This window comes from Chiloscyllium plagiosum, unplaced genomic scaffold (assembly GCF_037043375.1).
Source record: "Chiloscyllium plagiosum isolate Xiang-an unplaced genomic scaffold, Cpla_swu_hap1 HiC_scaffold_27, whole genome shotgun sequence".
NCBI classification, from domain to species: Eukaryota; Metazoa; Chordata; class Chondrichthyes; order Orectolobiformes; family Hemiscylliidae; genus Chiloscyllium; species Chiloscyllium plagiosum.
Window position 1 is genome coordinate 72,006,014 of NW_028270165.1, and position 22,620 is coordinate 72,028,633.

At 49.6% G+C, this 22,620-nt stretch overlaps 2 protein-coding genes across 3 annotated transcripts; both read right to left on the bottom strand.

Annotated features, from left to right (window-relative positions):
* Nucleotides 1–15,108: 15,108 nt before the first annotated feature.
* LOC148144566 (uncharacterized) lies at nt 15,109–22,575 on the bottom strand. Of its 2 annotated transcripts, none has more exons than XM_087974871.1 (2): nt 22,504–22,575; nt 15,109–16,094 (listed from the first exon to the last, which is right to left on the bottom strand). In XM_087974871.1, exon 2 carries the CDS (start codon nt 15,999–16,001, stop codon nt 15,462–15,464), a length of 540 nt encoding a protein of 179 aa, XP_087830997.1. In that variant the 5' UTR covers nt 16,002–16,094; nt 22,504–22,575; the 3' UTR covers nt 15,109–15,461. The 2 variants fall into 2 exon arrangements, with proteins under 2 accessions (XP_087830997.1, XP_087830996.1); XM_087974870.1 differs by lacking the exon at nt 22,504–22,575 and adding an exon at nt 22,095–22,249.
* Nucleotides 15,995–22,587, bottom strand: LOC148144567 (uncharacterized). The gene is made up of 3 exons (XM_087975415.1): nt 22,516–22,587; nt 18,423–19,842; nt 15,995–16,094 (listed from the first exon to the last, which is right to left on the bottom strand). The coding sequence occupies exons 1-2, from the start codon at nt 22,585–22,587 to the stop codon at nt 18,994–18,996; spliced, it is 921 nt and encodes a 306-aa protein (XP_087831541.1). The 3' UTR covers nt 15,995–16,094; nt 18,423–18,993.
* Nucleotides 22,588–22,620: the final 33 nt, after the last annotated feature.

Sequence of the window (22,620 nt, forward strand, 5' to 3'; positions counted from 1 at the left end):
AGTTTGGGATTGTGGTCCGAAGGGTCTGTTTCTGTGCTGTGTGAATCTATCAAGATAGTGAAATCTTCACAGAGGGAATAGCTCTGGATGCCTAAGTTGAAAAACAGAGGCAAAATCGGGATGAATTCCAGAGGGCTGTGGCATAACTTTGCCTGAATCCTAAAACAAAAGGTTGATAAACCTTCAAGATTTTGTAAGGAAGGACCCCTGGGGTGGGGAGACATGTAAAAGTGAAACTGGATTCAGACCATATGTCGGGGCAGCACGGGTGGCTCAGTGGTTAGCACTGCTGCCTCACAGCACCAGGGACCCGGGTTCGATTGTCTGTGCGGAGTTTGCATGTTCTCCCCGTGTCTGTGTGGGTTTCCTCCCGTTTCCTCCACAGTCACAAAGATGTGCAGGTCAGGGTGAATTGGCCGTGCTAAATTGCCCGTAGTGTTAGGTGCATTAGTCAGAGGGAAATGGGTCTGGGGGGGTTACCCTTCGGAGGGTCAGTGTGGACTTGTTGGGCCAAATGACCACACTGGAGGTACTAATCTAGATGTATATTCTGTAATGTTAAGGCTGTAGTGTGTATTGTGTTTCTTATTTTTGTATACATAATAAAGTTTGTTATGGCATAGTTCTTTCAGATTTATGCAATGTTCAGATTCCTCTTTAATTGTTAACTTTCCCTTCCCCTATTGTAATATTTTAGATTGCTAAGAATGTTGTCCAGAGTCGGTCAGTGTGATTCTCCCCACACAGCAAAGCAGCAGGCCCACAAAATGAATTTGAATTGAATCATTTATTGTCACGTGTATTTAATATCAAACTGAGTGAAATGTTTAAAATCTTGCCGTGCCTCGGTGTAATTTTGAGTAACCTAAAACGAAAGATCATTTTTTTTAAAAAAACTTCAAGCGAGTCCAACGCTGTCGATAGCCATCTCCCTAATACCGCCGCCAGAGTCATGATCCTGGCTCACTAGCTGGCCAGCTCTGTCGCCACGTTGATGTGCCAGGACTTGGGCCTACAACGCTACGGCCTTCTCTGAAGCTGCCACCGCTCCGGGCCCCATCGAAATGGCCTTCCTATCGATCGAGCTCTCCTCAGGTGGTAAGTAGGGCCAAAACGAGAAAAGGAGAAAGGGAAAAAGAGGAAGAAAAGAGCACAGAGTGGACAAGTCACAGGCTCAGGATGCTAACTACTCCACTGCCACCATCTTGGAAACTGAACAAGTGCATGATCAGGTTACAAAAGAGGTCAATGTTGCACATTCAGGATTTGGTTTAGTCACAGGGGTTGAGAGAATGGCTGCAAATCAGAATAAGAGTGTTTAAGGAAACTTTTCCAGAGGATATCAGCGTTATCCACCTCTGTTCTTGTTCAGGTGGTTGGTGAGCCCACCATCTTGAACCACCACAGTCCATCTCTGTCTGGTACAAGTGAGTGTCTTCCTGCATGCTTACAGAGGGAGGGTCAAGGGTCAACCACCTTTCTATAGGCCTGGAGTTATGTACAGGTCAGCAGGGTTAGGATAGCAGATTTCCTTCAACTGATTGCCACGCCGGACCGAGAATTCTCAATACTGTCAGCCCTCTGGGTGAGGACACTTATAGAGTCCCGACATGGTGAACGTGGGCCATTCAGCCCACACCGACCCTCCGAAGAGCACCTCACACAGACGCAACCACTCCCACCCTTTAACCCTGCATTTCCCATGGCCAATTCACCTAACCGACACACTACGGGGCAGTTTAGTGTGGCCAGTACACCTAATCTGCATGGTAGAGCACCCGGAGGAAACCCGCGCAGACACGGAGGGGAGGGGAGGGAGGATGATGAAAACTGCACAGAGACAGTCGCCCAAGGGTGGAATCAAACCTGGGTCCCTGGGGGTGTGAGGCAGCAGTGCTAACCACTGAGCCACTGTGCAAGTCTTGGTTTACATTTAATCCTTTTCAACAAATTCTGTATTACCAAATGATAATTTCAGTGTTTTTCTTTAGAAAAGCCTCTTCTTCCACCCCCCCAGCCTCTCTCATCTTTCGCCCTGTCCCATCGTCACGTTCTCCAATCTCTCTCTTCCCCCCCTCTCCCTCTCTCTTCCTTCTCCTCCTCGAGAGGCCAGGCTGGATGGCAAGTTTCCTTCTCAGTTGGAGGACTGTGACAGTCGGAATAAAGAATGAAGAGAACAAAGACAATTTACAGCCCAGGAACGGGCCCTTCGGCCCTCCCCCTCCCCCCACCTTATCTCAGTCCCAACCCCCGGATTCAGCACCGCCCTCTTGACCTGCAATCTTCTTCCCGCCCCCTCCGCCCCCACCCCCACCCCCTCTCCGGCCTATCACCCTCACCCTCACCTCCTTCCACCTATCGTATTCCCAGCGCCCCTCCCCCAAATTCCCACCACCCCCCCCACCTTTTATCTCAGCCCGCTTGGCACACCGGCCTCATTCCTGAAGGAGGGCTTACGCCCAAAACATCGATTCTCCTGCTCCTCGGATGCTGCCTGGCCTGCTGTGTTTTTCCAGCACCACCCTTTTCAACTCTGGTCTCCAGCATCTGCAGTCCTCACTTTCTCCTTCGGCCCTCCAAGCCTGAGCCGATCCAAATGTACTGTCTAAACCTGTCAATTCCTAAGCATCTGTATCTCTTTGCTCCCCACCTACTCATGCATCTGTCCAGACGCAACTTAAATGAATCTACCGTGTCTGCCTCTACCACCTCTGCTGGCAACATGTTCCAAACACCCACCACCCTGGTCACTTCTTCCGGGTTTTCGCTTCCCGAAGGGCCAAATTGAGGCGAACCCCGTTCCCCCAATCCGCCTTTGGATGTTAACGGGCTCTCTGTCTTTCCCAATCGCTCATTCTGTTTTTGATCATTTGGCGGGGGGCTTTGACCAACCGTCCGGCCTGTCGGAACGCAAACACCGCAGCCGGGAGAGACGGTGGAAATGCCGGAGACTGTGTGGACGGCTTCGACTACCCGTCCCCGAGCCGAAGGTCCAGAGGCACACCCGCACCGGGGAGAGACCGTTCGCCTGCTCCAATTGCGGGAAGGGCTTCGCTCAGTCCTCACACCCCCTGAGGCACCAATGGGTGCACAACGCAGCGAGACCACGCAGATGCTCGGACTGCGGGAAATGTTTCAGACGTCCCAGGGAGCTGGAAGCCCACGGGCTGGTTCACACCGAGGGAGAGGCCTTTCAATGCCCACATTGCGGGAAGGCCTTTAAGGTTCCGGGGAGTGGGCGAGCCACCGGGCCTGGTTCCGGTGCTCCCGCTGCAGGGGCCCACTTGAAGCGGTCGTTCTCACCTCACTGCCCACCAGTGGGTCCACGCCAGGGAGAGGCTGCTCCCATGTTCCGTGTGCGGGGAAGGATTCACTCAGTCATCGCCCCTGCTGAGTCACCGGCGAAATTACGCGTCATAGCGCGGAAACAGACCCTTCGGCCCAACTTGTCCATGCCAACCAGACATCCTAAACTGATCTGGTCCCATTTGCCAGCACTTGGCCCATATCTCTCTAAAGCCTTCCTATCCACGTAGCTGGCTTTTAAATGTTGTAATTGTACTCGCCTCCACCACTTTCTCTGGCAGCTTGTTCCACACACCCTTTGGGTGAAGAGGTTACCCCTCGAGTTCCCTTTTAAATCTTTCCCCTCTCTCACCTTGAACCTATGCCCTCTAGCTTAGGCCTCACCCGCCCTGGAGGAAAAGACCTTGGTCATTCACCCTATTCATGTCCCTCGTGATTTTATAAACCTCGGCGAGGTCACCCCTCAGCTTTCAATGCTACAGGGAAAACAGCCCCAGCCTCTCCTTGTAGCTCAAGCCTTCCAGTCTTGGAAACATCCTGGTAAATTGTTTTTGCAACCTTTCCAGTTTAGTAAGATGCTTCCTATAAGAGGCCATCCAGAATGATTCACAGTATTCCGTATGTGGCCTTACCAATGTCTTGTACAGCCATAACACTGACATACCATCTCCTGTGCCCAATGATGAAGGCAAATGTGCCAAATGTCTTCTTCACGACCCTATCGGCCTGTGATGCCACTTTCAAGTGACTGCAGGAGTTGGATTGTTCTGTTATTTACACCCAGGATGCAGCCACATTCAATAGATGTGAATAAAGTCCGGCCCACTCATTGGAGTTTATTCTTTCAGACAAAAGTGAAAATAAGTCAGATTTGCGTCCAATGCAATATCACTAGCCTAGCACAACGCTCCTTTTCTGTCCTGTCGCATCCATCCTTAACGCCAACAGCACGTGCGAGGGGCTCACAGAACAGTTTTGACACTAAGATCAAAACAATCCAGTCAAATTGCCTACGCCGCTTTCTCTCCCTCCCCTGGAACAAACTGCCTCTGAAACCCTTGCTGTTCTGTGAAATTACACCACTCTCCTGTCTCTCTCTCTCCTTTTTTTGATTCATTTCAAAAATATATTTCATTCATAAAACTTTTTGCATACATAATCACTGGAGCTGTACTGTACAGTAGTAGCACACCAAGATTAAACAAATATTGGAATTCAACTTTCCTAATAGTTCCAAACAGCCCAAGGCATTTCTTAGTCGAAGAGTGTGGGGCTGGAAAAGCCCAGCAGGTCAGGCAGCATTCGAGGAGCAGGAGAATCAATGTTTCGGGCAGAAACTATTCATCAGGAATTTCTGACTTGTGCAAGATATTATTCACACATATTTGAGGCACGGGGAGGGTCCAATATCCGAAAGGGCCCCCATTTAACTTTGTCAGAAAGATCTCAGATGGTGGCCTTTCCCCACTGCACCTTGGCAGCAGCTACCCCAAGCTTGAGTGCATCTCTCAGCACGTAGTCCTGGACCTTGGAATGTGCCAGTCTGCAGCACTCGGTCAATGTCAACCCCTTGCTCTGGAAGACCAACAGGTTTCGGGCAGGCCAAAGTGTCCCCCCCCATTCCCAGTTTTCTTCCCCTCTCTCCTCTGTCTGTCTCCAGCTCCCGTTCTGAGAATCCATTCAATGCAACAAATGAGGCCTATTTTTTCTAGAATTTAGAAGGTGAAGGGGTGATCTGACTAAAGTCTTTAAGATATTAACAATAGACAATAGGTGCAGGAGTAGGCCATTCTGCCCTTCGAGCCTGCACCACCATTCAATATGATCATGGCTGATCATTCCTAATCAGTATCCTGTTCCTGCCTTATCTCCATAACCCTTGATTCCACAATCCTTCAGAGCTCTATCCAACTCTTTCTTAAATGAATCCAGAGACTGGGCCTCCACTGCCCTCTGGGGCAGAGCATTCCACACAGCCACCACTCTCTGGGTGAAGAAGTTTCTCCTCATCTCTGTCCTAAATGGTCTATCCCGTATTTTTAAGCTGTGTCCTCTGCGTCGGCACTCACCCATCAGCGGAAACATGTTTCCTGCCTCCAGGGTGTCCAATCCTTTAATAATCTTATATGTCTCAATCAGATCCCCTCTCAGTCTTCTAAACTCAAGGGTATACAAGCCCAGTCGCTCCAGTCTTTCAGTGTAAGGTAATCCCGTCATTCCAGGAATTGACCTCGTGAACTTACGCTGCACTCCTCAATAGCCAGAATGTCTTTCCTCAAATTTGGAGACCAGAACTGCACACAGTACTCCAGGTGTGGTTTCAACAGGGTCCTGTACAGCTGCAGAAGAACCTCTTTGCTTCTATACTCAATTCCTCTTGTTATGAAGGCCAGCATGCTATTGGCCTTCTTCACTACCTGCTGTACCTGCATGCTTAACCAGAAAAGATAAACTATTTCCCCTGGTTGGGGTTGTAGAATTGGGTCCAAACCGTTCAAATGTTAGGAACCACATCTACACACAGACTAGTAGAGGTTTCACAAATGACAATGGATACTGGATTAATTGTTAAAGTTTAAATGGGAGCTGCCAATTGCAATACAGAAAATTCAATCCACACACGACCTTCTCTGCCATTGACCCACACTATGTATGCTCCAGATCTCAAAGTGGGCGGCAGCTGATTGATGGCAGCATTGAACCAATAGGGGAAGGGGGCGGTGCTGGAGGACCATGCGGTGGCTGGTACTCCAACCAATCACAGTCGACGTGTGTGATTGGGCGGAACTGGAGGACCAAGTGGGCACAGCAGGTCCTCCAACCAATCAGAGACGGGCTGAAACTCTGTCTCATTTGGATACCTGATTTCAATGGAACTTTTGAGCTTTCCCTTGTGTAGCTTCAAACAGTTGGAAGTCTGCAGGGACGCAGCAAACGGTTCAACAGCACTGTTTAAGTTTTAACCCCAGGCAGTCCCATCATCCAAAGACATGCAGGTTAGGGTGGATTGGTCTTGCTAAATCACCCATAGCGTCCAGGGATGTGCAGGCTAGTCATGGAGAATGTAGTTTCAGGGTCAGCATGGACTCAATGGGCCAAATGACCTGTATCCACACTTTAGGGGTTCTATGACTCCATGAAGGTAGAAGGCGGAGGGTGGTGCTGGAAGGTTGCTTTTCAGACTGGAGCCCTGTGACCAGTGGTGTGATCAGTGCTGGGTCCACTACTTTCCGTCATTTATATAAATGATCTGGCTGTGAACATGGGAGGAACAGTTAGTACGTTTGCAGATGACACCAAAATTGGTGGTATAGTGGACAGCGAAGAAGGTTAGTTCAGAGTACAACAGGATCTTGATCATATGGGCTGAGTAGTGGCAGATGGAATTCAATTCAGATAAATGTGAGGTGCTGCATTTTGGAAAAGCAAATCAGAGCAGGACTTATACACTTAAAGGTAAAGTCCTGGGAAGTGTTGCTGGACAAAGAGACCTTGGATTGCAGGTGCATTGTCCCTTGAAAGTGGAGTCGCAGCTAGACACGATAGTGAAGAAGGCATTTGGTATGCTTTCAGTATTGGACAGAGTATTGAGTATACGAGTTGGGCAGTCATGTTGCAGCTACAATGATTCGGCCATTTTTGGAATATTGTATGCAATCCTGGTCTCCCTTCTATCGGAAGGATGTTGTAAAACCTAAAAGGGTTCAGAAAAGATTTACAAGGATGTTGCCAGGGTTGGAGAATTTGAGCCACAAGGAGAGGCTGAATAGGCTGGGGCTGTTTTCTCTGGAGTGAAGAGACTGAGGGGTGACCTTGTAGAGATTTATAAAATCATGAGGGGCATGGATAGGGTAAATAGACAAGGTAGTTTTTCCCTGGGGTGGGGGCGTCCAGAAGTCGAGGGTATAGGTTTAGGCTGGGAGCGGAAAAATTTAAAAGGGACCTGAGGGGCGACTTTTTCACGCAGAGGGTGATGCGTGTACGGAATGAGCTGCCAGAGGAAGTGGTGGAGGCTGGTACAATTACAACATTTAAAAGGCATCTGGATGGGTATATGAGTTTAGAAGGATAGGGGCCAAGTGCTGGCACATGGGACGAGGTTAGGTTAGGATTATGTCGGCATGGATGAGTTGGACTAAAGGGTCTGTTTCTGTGCTGTGCATCTCAATGACTCTATGATACTGTACACATACACTCACTCTCTCTCTCTCTCTCTCATTGGTTAGTGAGAAATGAACCAGCAACTGGCTGCTATTTTGTTGAGTTGAAGATGGCATTCTACATGTAGATGCAAAGAATTGGCCCCAGTATGTTCATATATGTCACTTCCAGTACATATGTTACACTATTTGCAAACTGGATGGACAATTCTAAATTGGTTGTGTGCGTAATTCTTAACAATACTTTCGTTAGCAAATGATGTCGACTTGCAGGATTACTCCACATGCTGGACACTGATTTGATTTGATTTATTATTGCCGCAAGTACCGAAGGACAGTGAAAAGTTTTGTTTTGCATGCAGTCAGCAGATCATAACATATCGAGTCACAAAGATCATAACGGTGTTTGAACAGAGCGAAAGAATACAAAGTTACAGCTGCAGAAAGGAGGTAAATCAACGTTGGATTTGAAATTTGAGAGGTCCGTTCAGAAGCGGGGAAGATGTTTTTGAACCGGTTCGTATTCGTGTTTAAGCTTTGGTGTCTTCTGCTCAATGGGAGAGGTCAGAAGAGAATATAACCGGGGTGGGAGGGGTCTTTGATGATGTTGGCTGCCTCTGCAGCAATGAGACATGTAGATGGAGTCAATGGATGGAAAATTAGTCTGCATGATGGACTGGGCTGGTATTCACAACTCGCTGTAGTTTCTTACAGTCCTGGGCACAGCAGTTGCCACGCCAAGCCATGATGCATCTGGACAGAATGCTTTCTGTGGTGCATCTGTAAAAGTTGGTGAGAGTCTTTATGGACACCCTGAATTTCTTTAAGAGTCTTGAGGGAGTAGAGGCGTTGTTTTGAGTTCTGCAAGCACAGTCTGGTTACATATGGTCAGTTCCCGGCCAGCTGCAACAGCTGAAGGGACATGGTCTTTGATATGATTTGACCAGTCTTTCAAACCTAGCATCACGCCAGCACTGAAAATGCAATACTACATCACACACTTGTGCGATGGACAGACTAGCTGATCACAGTTATACAGTCATAGAGTCATACAGCATGGAAACAGACCTTTCAGTCGAACCAGTCCATGTAGACCGTAATCCCAAACTAAGCTGGTCCCACCTGCCTGGGCTTGGTCCAAACATTTCTTATTCATGTACTTATCCAAATATCTTTTAAATACTGTAACTGTACCCACATCCACCAGTTCCTCTGGCAGGTCATTCCACACACAAATCACTCTCTTGTGTCAAACAAGTTGCCCCCATGTTCTTTTTAAACCTTTCTCCTCTCACCTTCAAAATGTGCCACCTAGTTTTGAACTTCCCACCTTAGGGGAAAATACCCTTGTCATTCACGTTATAAGCCTCCTACACTCCAGTGAAAAAAGTCCTCGCCTACTTTTAACAACTCAAACCATCCATTCCCGGCAACATCCTGGTAATATTTTCTGAACCCCTCTTCAGTCTAACAATATCCTTCCTATAAAAGAGTGACCAGAACTGCATGCAGTATTCCAGAAAAGGCCTCTCCACCTTTCCATACAATCTCAACATAATATCCCAACTTCTATACTCAAAATGGCAGACGGCTCTCAAGTTGCTACAATGACAATATAAGAAGTGAATGGCGTCCCATCAGGTTTCAGGGATTCAATGGTGGTGCCATGAGAAATACTTTTTTTTTGATGGAGCCTCTACCTTTTCAAATTTCCAATGTGAAGACGACATGTTTGTCGCATTTGAATTGGCAGCTGTGTTTAAGAATGTCCTGATAAAAACAGGACAGTGCAGCTGCTGGAAAGCTGAAATAAGAACAGGGCGTGCTGGAGAAACTCAGCAGGTCCGTCAGCGTCCGAGGAGAGAGAAACTGAGTTAACGTTTCAAGTCCGGCTGAACTGAAGTGACTGGGAAAACAAAAGCCAAACAAACTGCGGATGCTGTAAATCAGGAACAAGAACAGAAGTTGCTGGAAAAGCTGGCAGCATCCGTGAAGAGAAATCAGAATTATCGTTTTGAGTTGAGTGGCCCTTCCTCAGAACTGGGAAAATGTTGATTTTTACGCTGTTGGCAAAGAGAGAGGAGAAGTGAGTGGAACACATGGTGAAGGTGCCCAGAGCAATAGGCAAAGGTAGTGCTAAAAGTAGTGAGGAGCGACAGAGATGTAAAGATTAAGTGTTAATAGCAGCAAATAGGGCAGCTCTGCTGCGCCCAGACCTAGTAAAGGAGTGAGCGTGACTGCGCAAGAGAGAGGCTAGTAGGGTAGACAAGAGGGAAAGTAAATGATTTTACTTTACATGCAACTCGATCAGAACTTTGAAAGAATCTCCGAAATCCTTAATCTCCGCAGCCTAGGGAGGACCAGGCGCGAGATCCATAACCATCCCCTCCAAGTACCCTGCCAGTCATACACTGTCCAGACTTGTCTGCTACTGGATGAGCAGAAATTGCCTCCACTGAAACATGGAGAAAATTGGAACCATCCATTTCTAACTGCAGCTTAAAGCTAATTCTCACTAAGATGCGTTCACTTGGGGGTTCCTACATTTGGCTTTGGTCTTCCCGATATGAAGGAGATTGTACCTTGTTCACTCTTGAATGTTGGACAAGGTAGGATGGCGTTTGATGGGGATGACATTCACATACACACGCTGCCCTGGTCCTTCTGTAAGGTGCAGGCTGCGGGTTTGGGAGGTTCTATTATGGGTTGTAGAAATGTAAAAACTCCTACTCCTTTTAACTCTTCCTGTCTCTCCCTTGGAGGCCAGATTCCTATCTAGGTAAAAACAAGGGCTGCAGATGCTGGAAACCAGAGTCTAGATTAGAGTGGTGCTGGAAAAGCACAGCAGGTCAGGCAGCATCCGAGGAGCAGGAAAATCGACGTTTCGGGCAAAAGCCCTTCATAAGGAATAGAGGCACGATGCCTGCAGAGTGGAGAGGTAAATGAAAGGGGGGTGGGGGTGGGAAGAAATTAGCATTGAGTACAGTGGGTGAGTGGGGGTGGGGATGGACGTGATAGGTCAGAGAGGAGGGTGGGGGAAGGTAGCAAAGAGTACAGTTGGGGGGTGAATGGGGGTGGGGATGAAGGTGATAGGTCAGACAGGAGGGTGGAGTGGATAGGTGGAAAGGAAGATAGGCAGGTAGGACAGGTCATGAGGGTGGTGCTGAGCTGGAAGGCTGGAGCTACGGTGAGGTGGGGGAAGGGGAAATGAGGAAACTGGTGAAATCCACATTGATGCCATGGGGTTAAAGTGTTCCAAGGTGGAAGATGAGGCGTTCTTCCTCAGGCGTCGGGTGGTGAGGGAGCGGCGGTGGAGGAGGCCCAGGACCTGCATGTCCTCGGCAGAGTGGGAGGGGAAGTTGAAATGTTGGGCCACAGGGCGGTGTGGTTGATTGGTGCGGGTGTCCCGGAGATGTTCCCTAAAGCGCTCTGCTAGGAGGCGTCCCTCCACAATGTAGAGGAGACCACATCGGGAGCAATGGATACAATAAATGATATTGGTGGATATGCAGGTAAAACTTTGATGGATGTGGAAGGCTCCTTTGGGGCCTTGGATGGAGGTGAGGGAGGAGGTGTGGGCGCAGGTTTTGCAATTTCTGCAGTGGCAGGGGAAGGTGCCAGGAAGGGAGGGTGGGTTGTTGGGGGGGGGGGCATGACTAGGTAGTCACAGAGGTCCAGTCTAACCACTTGGGTTTCAGTCACAGTCTGACAGCCTTTTTGAGTATTTTTTTTAATGAGTACCAGGCTCACAAATCACCAGGTTCATTCAACTCACTTTTGTGTTCCTGTGAGTTTCTCACTCGCCTTTTCTATCGCTTTCCAGCGGTTTCCCGGGATGTCGGACGGAAAGAATTTGCAGTTTGAGCCAAATGTCACACTGGAACAGTCGCCCAACTTTTTCTCACCCGAGAGTCAATGACCTTTTAACGACGGAAGCGAAGGGGGGGAGAAAAATCACCATTTCAGCTGGCTGCAGTGTGAATTACCTAGAGAGGGGACTCCTGGCTTCATCTTGGACTCTTGGTCACGATTGACCAGTAGCGCAGACTTCTGGTTATGGGTGAGGCACCAGCAGAGACAGGGACTCCTGATTGAGGCAAGAGTGTGGGTTCAGCATGGGATTTGGCAGTGGTGGGCCCAGCAGCGTAGAGATGTGACTTGATTTCTTGTCATGGGTACCAAAGTACAGTGAAAAGCTTTATTTATGAGCAGTACAGGCAGATCATTGTGAGCAAGGGTGTACAGCTCAAAGGAGCTTAAGACAGAGGCATACAGGTTCCATTGCACAGGGCATGCACTAGGCAGGATCAACGTTAACAAGGTCAACATTATTTGTGGCTAGAAAGTCCATTCATCGGTCCAATGACGGCTGGGAAGCAGCTGTTCTTGAACCTGTTGGTGCGTGTGTTCAGACTTCTGTACCCTTGGCCTGACACAAGAGGTTGCAGAAGATCATACCTGGGGTGCGATGGGTCTTTGATGATATTGACAGCCTTTCTGCAGTGGCGAGCCGTGGAAACGGAATCCGTGGATGGAAGATTGGCTTCTGTGATGGTCCGGGCTGTGCACACCACCTTCTGTAGTTTCTTACGGTCTGGGCAGAGCAGTTGCCGTACCAGGCCATTACGCACCCGGACTGTACGCTTTCAACGGGGCATCTGTAGAAGTTGGCGAGGGTCCTTGCAGACATGCCAAAGTGCCTGCCTGAGGAAGAAGAGGTGCCTACTTTGGCGAGTCTGGTGCAGGTTGTGGCCGAGAGGAAGTGGAGGAAACTCTTTCAGTTACAGGAGGCTGGGTGCTCGTCTGGACTGTTATGCTGACCTTTTTATTTCTCTATTTTTCTATTATTTCTTTTCCTCAGAATTTATACTTAAAAATCTGTAGCTAGGTACCTTTGTACCTAAGGTGGCACTTGTAAACGTTTCACTGTACTCGTTTGAGTACATGACGCTAATTCAACTCGATTCAAGGTGAAAACCATGGAAACGTGGAAACTATGAGGAAGAATTCAGATTCCAGTCTGAGCTGGAGGTGAATTGGCACAGTCAGACCAGGGAGAGGCTGTTCTCCTGCCCAAAGGTGTGGCAAGAGATTCACTGTTATCAATATGCCGATGCACAAGTATATTCACACTAAGAGAGAGAGAGAGCACTAAGGTGCACTGACTGTGTACAGGACACTGGTGAGGCCACTTTTGCAGTACCGTGTACAGTTTTGGTCGTCTGCTAATATGAAGAATGTTACTAAACTGGAAAGGGTGCATTAAAAGATTTACAAGGATGTTACCGAGACTGGAGGGGGTATAAGTTATAAGGAGAGGCTGGATAGGCTTGGACACGTCCCTGGAATGTCAGAGGCTGAGGGGTAACCTTCCAGAGGTTTATAAAATCATGAGAGGCATGATAAGGTAATTTTCCACCAGTTGTCGGGGAGTCCAAAACTAAAAGTTTAAGGTGAGAGGAGAAAACCTTTAAAAGGGACCTGAGGGGCAACCTTTTCCACACAGAGGGTGGTGCATGTATGGAATGAGCTGCCAGAGGAAGTGGTGGCAGCTGGTACAATTACAACATCTAAAAGGCAGTCGGACAGGTACATGAATAGGAAAGGTTGAGTGATATGGGCCAAACGCAGGCAAATGGGACTAGTTCAGCTTAGGATACCTGGTCAGCACTGACGAGTTGCATGGAAGGATCTGTTGCCATGCTGCAAGACTCTATCAACTCTCTGTGCACAACGAATAAAGGATTTCACAGGAGCTCGTTGATCGTTGGTAAAATTATACAACAGATATTTGAGGTCCCAAGAGAGGTCGACTTGCAGCATTTTTCCAAGATCTTTATATTTTTTTTAAACGTGTGTATTCCTCCTGCAAGGCCACGCCAAAGGATGCTAACAGGTCAAGAGGGACGGCAGGCTTTAGTTTCCCTCTGCCCGCGCTGACATGGGATGTCGTTGCAATAAGAGCTGTCTTAGTGCTGTGGCAAGGTTGGAAATCTGATTCAAACTAGGAGCTCCAGGAATGATGGGGCAGGTTTGGGAGGCAACAAGGCATTTGAGGGCTTTGGGAAGTGAAGGGAGTTTGGAGGTGAGGCAGTCACTTGCAAGGGGAGGGAAGTGAAGGATTGCTTCCTCAAGGACGGGGTGTAATCCATTTCTTTGAGAGGATTTGTAGCTTAAATTGATGGTAAGTATGCAAGGTAAGCTCGCTGAGCTCGAAGGTTTGTTTTCAGATGTTTCGTCACCATACTAGGTAACATCATCACCCAGTGAGAATCTCCAGTGAAGCGTTGGTGGTATGTCCCGCCTCTCTATTTATAGGTCTTCGTTTCTTCAGACATACCACCAGGGCTTCACTGGAGACTCTCACTGATGATGTTACCTAGTATGGTGATGAAACATCTGAAAACAAACATTCAAGCTCAGCGAGCTCCCTTGCATACTTAACAGGGAGTAATACGTGGGGAAGAGAGCTGGTACATAAAGATCCTGGAACAAAGGAGCAAGAGTGCTCCCAATATGATCGTGGTTGATCCGTACCCACTTTTATCCCTCTGTTTCCCTTCGGCCCCAAGAACTATACATCGAACTCCTTCTTGAAAACATCCAACATTTTGGCTTTGCGTGGTAGAGAATTCCCCAGTCTCACCCCACTCTCTGGTTGAAAACGCTTTCCCCCTCCTCTCAGTGTCAAGAACTGACAGAATTACGTGAGCAACATCAGCTCACACCGGAAGTCAGTTGGTCAGACGTGTAACGCGAACGGGGGCTGAGGCAGCAGAGTGTGCACTGCGTGGACGAAATGAGAGTTCTGGAAGGGCATGGGACAGGACGGGAGGCAAACTGAAGAAAATAAAGAGCTCAGGGCAGGAGCAAGGGAAAATGCTACAGGTAGTACCACCTGGTAAGCTAGCAGAAGGAGTGGGAAGCAGCCCAGGTAGATGATCAAATCATCTCAAACTCATTAAGAAACAAGCCTCTTAATGCTTGTTTTTTTAAAAACATTTATTCATTTGTGGGATGTGGGTGTTGCTGGCTGGCCAGCATTTATTGCCCGTCCCTAGTTGCCCTAGAGAAGGTGAGGGTGAGCTGCGTTCTTGAACGACTGCAGTCCACCTGCTGTGGGTTCACCCACAATGCCCTGAGGGAGGAAATTCCAGGATTCTGACAGAGCAACCATGAAGGAACAGGGATCTATTTCCAAATCAGAATGGAGAGGAGCTTGGAGGGGGTGGTGTTGGGGGGTGCGGGAGTTTAAGGTGGCAGTCTTCCTATGTATCTGCTGCCCCTTGTCCTTCTAGATGGTAGAGGGCATGGGTTTGGGAAGGTGCTGTCTAAGTTTTTGCAGTGCATCTTGTAGACAGTACACACTGAGTGTAGGTGGTGGAGGGACGGATGCTTGTAGATGTGGTGCCAATAGAGTGGGGGCGCTGCTTTGTCCCTGGAGGGTGTCGAGCTTCTCGAATGTTGTCAGAGCTGCCCCCCCCGCCCCCCGCCCCCCTCACCACCCCATCTGGAGCAAGCGGGGAGTATTCCCTCGCCCTCCTGACTCGTCCCTTTTGTCGGAGGTGAGGATGACACAGGACGGGGAGCCCTTCAAAAGGGAAGAGACCTTCACAAAACATTTAAAAGACCCGTCACACAGTTTAAAAACAAAGCTGATTTATTTGACTTTTAATCATGATTATTAACCCCAAACACTAGGCTGCCATCTGCAGAGACAGACGACAACAAAAAAAAAGAAATACGGCTCAGTCCTATTTGTGATTAACAGCAGAATCCTATCGGACTAGGTTCTGGCAAACTCGCGGGTGTCTCAAACAGGTTGGACTGATTGGTAACTTCGTCCACGCACACTCTCTCCCCCCCCCCGTGTGAATTTGCTGATGGGCAGCAAGTTGAACTGATTCCCTGAACCCAGTCGGCAGTGCAGAGTCTCGATGTGTTGTCACTTTGCACTGGGGGGGGGGGGGGGGGTGGGGGGACATTGGTGAGGTTTTATTTGTCCGTGTGGGTCCGCTGGTGCTTTTGCAGGTTGACCGACCGGGTGAACGCCTTGCCGCACTCGGAGCAGGAGTACGGCCTCTCCCCGGTGTGGGCGCGCCGGTGGTTCTTCAGGTTGGACGAGCAAGTGAACGTCTTGTCGCAGTCGGAGCAGGTGAACGGCCTCTCGCCGGTGTGGACCCGCTGGTGCTCCTGCAGGTTGTACAACCGGGTGAACCTCTTGCCGCAGTCGGGGCAGGTGAACGGCCTCTCCCCGGTGTGCAGCCGCCGGTGGATGGCCAGGGTGGACGAGCCGGCGAACGCCTTCCCGCACGTCGAGCAGGAGAACGGCTTCTCGCCGGTGTGGCAGCGCCGGTGGGCCTCCAGGTCCGAGGGGTAGCCGAACGCCTTCCCGCAGTCGTCGCACTTCCACAGCTTCTCCAGGGTGTGGCTGTGCTCGTGTTTCCACAGGCCGGAGCACCGGCTGTAGGCCTGCCCGCACACGGAGCACAGGTAGCGTTTCTCCTCACCGCGGACAGCGCCGTTCACCGCCATCTCCAAGTCTGATCCTGCCCAGCTGCCGAGAAACCCCGTCCGATCCTGACGTGACGTATTGTGTTTCCTGACTCTTACTAATACTCCGCGAAACTGATTTAAAAACAGAGAAAAATAAAAAGGGGTGGTGGGGGGAATAAGGCGAGAGAGAAGCCACGTAAAACAGAGGTTCTGAAACTGAGGTTCTGAAACTGAGCTGAAGGGAATCTGGTCACTTTGGAGAAAGAAAGAGAGAGAGAGGGACTGGGGAGGAAGTGTACATGGAAATCATCACTGAGCTCCCCTCCAAGTCTCACACCGCCCTGATCTTTCTGCCAATTGGACCTTAAAGAATCAAAACATCCTCTGGTTAAATACTGGAAAGTCTGAAATTACCGTCTAATGTCCAGTGCACGTCTTTTAACGGGTCAATCCCCATTGCTGGCCTCTGTGACCCCACTGATCCTGGCCGTGTGGCCGCTTCTAACTCACATACCTCTGTCCGTCCACCCCGCACGCCGAGAGATGCTCAAAAGCCAAAAAAAAAGACAGCACGGGCAGGGAAAGCAGTTCTGACAAAAGGGTGACTCGTCCCGAAACGTTTACTCGGATTTCTCTGCCAGACCAGTCGAGTTCCTCCAGCAATTTGTGTTTTCGTTTCTGATTTCCAACATCCGCAGCTCTCCTCGGTTTTTAAATCGAGTATGAGACTCAAAAGCCCCCCTCCTCCTTCCTGAGTACCAAGGCCCACTACATTAGCGGAAAACCCATTCGGCACACGCCACCGCTTCTCCGGCTGGTCGGATTTCCCGACCATGACCTGCCCTGAAACCCGCAATCCTGGGCTTGTTGGACCCTCATGGTGAAATCCAAGGAGAGACAGACACACCCTCTCTCTCTCTCTCTCTCTCCCCCCCCCCAAAATCTGACGTGCACGGGGCCTGAACTCTGCTCTCCAGCAACTGAACTGCGCGCACTCCAGATCAGCAGATGCGGTCTGGGAGGGAGGAGGAACAGCCGAAGGAATCTGAATGGTCACCTGAACCAAAATAAAAGACTGGGTTGATCTACACAGTGCCAGCACAGACTTGCTGGGCCGAACGACCTCCTTCTCTGGCTCTGACCACAGGACCGTAAGTAATAGGGACAGGAATATCAACCTGCTCTGCCACTCAGTAGGGTCATGGCTGATCTGAAAATCCTTACATCCACTCTGCGGCATTCTCCCCCCCCCCCCATAACCTTTGATACTGACCGATCAAGTGTATACCTCAGCCTTAAATATGCGCAAGGAATCTAGTCCCATAGCTCTCTGTGGCAAGGAGCTCCCTCAGAATAAAGTCTTCTTCATCTTAATCTTAAATTGGCGCTCCTTCATTGTGAAATTATGCTATTTCATCTTAGACTCTCCCATGAGGCAGGGGAAAACATCCTCTCAGCATTTACCTTGTCAAGCCCATAAAGAATTGTATAGGTTTCAGTGAGATCACCTCTCATGCTTCTAAATTCCAGTGAGTACACAGTCCCAACCCGTTTAGCCTTTGCTCATAAGACAGTCCCTCCAGACCAGGGATCATCCAAGTGAAACGTGTTTGAAATGCCTCCAATGAAGTGCTATCTTTCCTTAAATAAAGGAACTAAAACTGCGCACAGTATTCCACGTATGGTCGCCCCAGCACCTTGTCCAGTTGCATGAAGACCCACCTACTCTTATACTCTAACTCCCCCCGGAATATGGGCCAGCATTCCATTAGCCTTCGATAGTACCTGCTACCCCTGTGTGCTGGTTTGCTGCGTTTTGTGCGCAAGTCCCCTTTTGTGTTGCAGCTTCCTGCAGTTTTTCTCAAGTTACATAACAGGCCGCTCGCCCTTCCAAAATGAACAACTTCACATTTTCGCGTATGTACACTCCATTTGTCCACTTCATTAACCTATCAACATCTCTCTGCAAACTGCTTCTTTTCTCTCTCTCACTCACACACACACACAACCAGCCTTGCACCGACTTTCGTATCTCAAAAGCTGGTTACAGCAAGTTTGCTTTCTTCCTCCAAGTTATTAACGCATATTGTGCCCGCTCGCTGTTTCCGATCTGTGAATCTATCCTCTATCTACGCCCAACTATATTGACTATTTTACTCACTGATTAACCTCTCCACGGACCTTATTGCTTGGAGTGCAGGTATCATTCGGGTCAGCCCGTGCTGTACTCTTTCTAAGCTCCTCCCCCAGGTGTGGTAGCTAGACTGAAGACACTTCTCCAGTTATGGTCTACCCAAGGCACATACACTCAGCAATTCCCAGTCTGGAATGATATCCAGAATGGTCAGGTATGGATTCTGCTTCTTCTCTGCTGTTCCTCGGGAGGATCTCTTTACTCCTGGCCCTTTATCTGGTTAACGCCTGTTTTCAAATCACAGTTCACCTCACTCAGTCACTCACTGTGTGTTCATCATTGGTCTAGTCTTCCTATTTTCAAGGCCATGACATCGCGTTCTTCAACGTTACCGATATCCCTTTACTCATCGATACGAGCACCTTCAAAGGTTTGTTTTAGCTTTTAGCTGCTGTGAACATTTTCAAAATTGATGTCAACTCGCAGGGTCCCTCTATCTTCCCATTTTATTTCCTCAAATGATGTCCAATCTCTTACATTTTCTCACTCTGCTGTTATGACCCTCACTCCTCCTTTGAACGCACCTAAAGTCAACCCCTGTGTCACGTCTTGTAATATTGTACTGTGCGAAAGGTTCAATGTCAACCCAAGCCTTGAAACAGCTGCATCAGGAATGTCTCAAAAACATTCGAAATCCTGGGACCAGAATGCCCCACACACAGTCACTTTCAGCCTGGAAATGTAAACGTGCCCTTTCAGGTGCAGAACATGGTCTGTCACAAATCTCAGACTTGGCAGTGCCTTTCCCACACTCCCTGACTCTGAACGCAGTTGTAAAAGGAGCACATGTTCAATGTCCCAGAGTTCTGAGCCGTGGAACGCATACGTGGACAGGGCTTAACAGCTGGAATCCAACGCCTGCAGTTGCTCATGAACATGGTGGTGCCCCAGCAGAGTGGAAAACTGGCTGAATCCCTTCCCACACCCGGTACAGATGAATGGCCTCTCCGCAGTGTGAGCTTGTTGGTGTCTCAGAAGGCTGGACGAGTCGGCGAATGCCTTCCCACACTCGGAGCAGGTGAACAGCTTCTCCTCGGTGTGAATTTGCTGGTGCACAGTTAGTTCAGATGATCGCCCGAAGTCAGCGCCACAGTGAGAGCACCTGAACGATTTCTCCTCCGTGCTGGCATGTCGACGGCATGTCAGTTCCCTGGCGCTGTTATGGCATTCCTGGCACGCTGCAGGTTTCTCCTTAGCGTGAACCCGCTGGTGTTTCAGCAGATGGGACGACTGAGTGAATTCCTTCCCACACTCGGAGCAGGTGAACGGCCTCGCGCCGGTGTGAACCCGCCGGTGCCTCAGGAGATTGGAGGAGTCGGTGAATCCCTTCCCACACTCGGAGCAGGCGAACGGCCTCGCGCCGGTGTGAACCCGCCGGTGCCTCAGCAGGTTGGACGAATCCGTGAATCCCTTCCCACACTCGGAGCAGGCGAACGGCCTCGCGCCGGTGTGAACCCGCTGGTGCGTCAGCAGGTTGAACGACTGCGCAAACCCTTTTCCGCACTGGGAGCAGATGAACGGCCTCTCCCCGTTGTGACTGCGGTGGTGAACCTCCAGCTCAGACGGGCTTCGGAACTCCTTCCCGCAGTCCCCGCACTTCCATGGTTTCCATGCGGCGCGGGTGTTCCTCTGTCTCTCCAGTTTGGATGAGCTGCTGAACCCTGTCTGCGCAACAATACGTTGTCTCTACACTCAGTTCATTGGAACACCCTCATTGGGGCAAACGGAATTCTGGATGCTCTTCCCATCACATCAATCATTGAATATTTTCCCACAAACAGATGGACGAACAATTCTCTTCCCACGCTCAAAGGCTGACTACATTCGGACCCTGACGAATCGAGAGACTCTGTAGTCTTTGGTTTGATTTACTTTGTCTGCAATTCGTCCGCTCAATCCCCTGCAATAGGTGTTTATAAACATCGTTACTACAAGGACAGAAAATTCTCGTTTTTTTTTTGTGGGACACTTTATCCATCTCCTGGGCCCTGAGAGTTGTCCCATCCTTCCTTTACTCGGAACGATTGGAGGAACAGCTCCCTCTGCTCAGTCCGCCTCTTTTCTTTCTGGTCCAGGACTGATGACAATCACTACACCCCACCCCCACCCCCACCCCACCCCGAGATGAGCTGTCAACCTTTGAGGTCACTGTCAGCAATGGATCAGTAAACTCCCGTGGAGGATGGAGTTTACAAATCTCAAGCATTTCTCAGTGTGGGACAGAAGCGATTTGACTCGACAGAGAACCAACACATTTCCAACATTCTGACAGTTACATGATGGGTCTCTCACTTTTCAAAAAAACAATGATTCACTGAATCATTCAGAAACAGGAGCAGGAGTAGTTAATTCAGCCCGTGAAGCCTGCTCTCTGTCATTGACTAAAATCATGATTGTGGCCTTAACTCCACTTTCTTGCCTGACCCCCGTAATCTTTGACTCCCTTGACAAATAAAAACATACCTGACTCTCAGCCTTATATATTAATCATCCACCCTCCACTGCTCTCTGTGGAAAAGAATGGTAAACACTAATAGCCACCCATCAGGAAAATAAATGTTTTATCTCCTTATTGAACAGCAAATCCCTTATTATTAAACTCAGCCTGACAAAGAATGAAACATCCTCTCAGCGTCTATCCTGCTAGGACCCCTCAGAATCCCACGTGTTTTAAGACTGTTTCTCCTTGTTCAAAACATCACCGAGTATAAGCCTAACCTGTACATTTCTCCAGAAAACACAATTCCTCCATCCCAGAATAAGCGAACCTTCTGTGGACTGCTTCCACTTCAAGTATTTGGCCCCTGAAGTGCAGAAATCGAACAGTATTTACATCATCTCTCAGCCTACTGAAGTAGCCTCAATGTCACCCTGGTCCAATCCTTCGTCGCCCCCAACACTTACCCCCACCCCCGCGCTGCTGCAACTTCTCAATGAGGCGCAATGGATGCCATTTTAACCTCCTCACAAAAGCCTCCAATACCCCTTCAAAATGAAGTCGCAATTTACCTGCATTTCTTTCGACACAAGTTTGCAATGAAATCTCCTACGAACTTGGGACCCTCCACCCACAAGACATCAATGTCGATTTCACCAGTTTTCCCATCTCCCCTCCCCCCCCAACTCATCTGATTCAACCCTCCAACTTGGCACCGCCCTCTTGAGTTATCCTACCTATCCATCTTCATTCTCACCTATCCGCTTCACCCTCTGCTCTGACCTACCACTATCATCCCTTACCTGCATCTACCTATTGCCTTCCCAGCTACCTTGACCCCAGCCCCACCCCCACCCTCCTATTTATCTCTCAGCCCCCTTCCTCACCCCTCCCACATTCCTGATGAAGAGCTTATGCCGGAAACGTCGATTCTCCAGCTCCTCAGATCCAGCCTGATCTGCCGTGCTTTCCCAGCGCCACAATTTTCAACTCTGAACAGAGGAAACCATTTGCAGACTGGAGTCTGCTTTTTGTGGAGCGCCTCAACTGAATCCTCAAGAACAACTCTTGACTTTCCAGCCGCACGCTATTTTAATTCACTACCTTACTCCCCTACCCACATTTCTGTCTGCACTCATGCCCCAGGAGGGGCTTCACGCAAGACCGACGAGCAAGCACCTCGACTTCCAATTAGCACTTCGGCACTCAGAAGCCTCACTCAACAGATTTCCAGCCGCGAGCTCGGTCAAGAGCGCGGCGCTGGAAAAGCACAGCAGGTCAGGCAGCGCCCGGGGAGCAGGAGAGTCGACGTTTCGGGCATAAGCCCTTCATCGGGAAAAAGGGGCGCATTGCTGATGGAGGGCTTATGCCCGAAACGTCGACTCTCCTGCGCCTCGGGCGCTGCCTGACCTGCTGTGCTTTTCCAGCGCCGCACTCTGGAGTGTGAGCTCTGCCACCCATTTATGGTTTTGCCTCATTCCTCTCTGGGAGAAACCTTTACCTTGATTTTCCTTTTCGAGACAGGTCTTTCATGATTCTGGCATTAACAGCCAGGGTGAGGCAATGCTTTTGTTCCTTGACAACAACCATGAGCATCACCATTGCTTATGAGTCCAGGACATCTTTGACATTGACCATCTCCTGCCCTGCTCCCCCCCACATCCGGGAACATCCCTTTGTTCCTTCCCAAAGAGCACGACGGCGCATGCGCAGCTCGCTGCTCTGCCTATTTTCAAGATGGCGGCCATTAATCCGGGCCTGAAGGAGGCCGGTACCTGCCTCCTCCTCCCGTTTGCAGCAAACAGAGGGCACTGAGTGTTTCAAACGCGGCCCCACCCACCACCACCACCACCCACCGATTGCTGAAGTGAACGTGCCGCCCGACCCGGCCTCTCAGCTCCGTTACTTACGGCTCAAGCGACGCGCCGGCCAAATCGATCATGGCGGTCCGACGCCGACTTCACAGCGGCGGTGCGCATGCCCCGGATCACCATGGGGACCGGGTGATTGATGGCCACTCAGCTCCA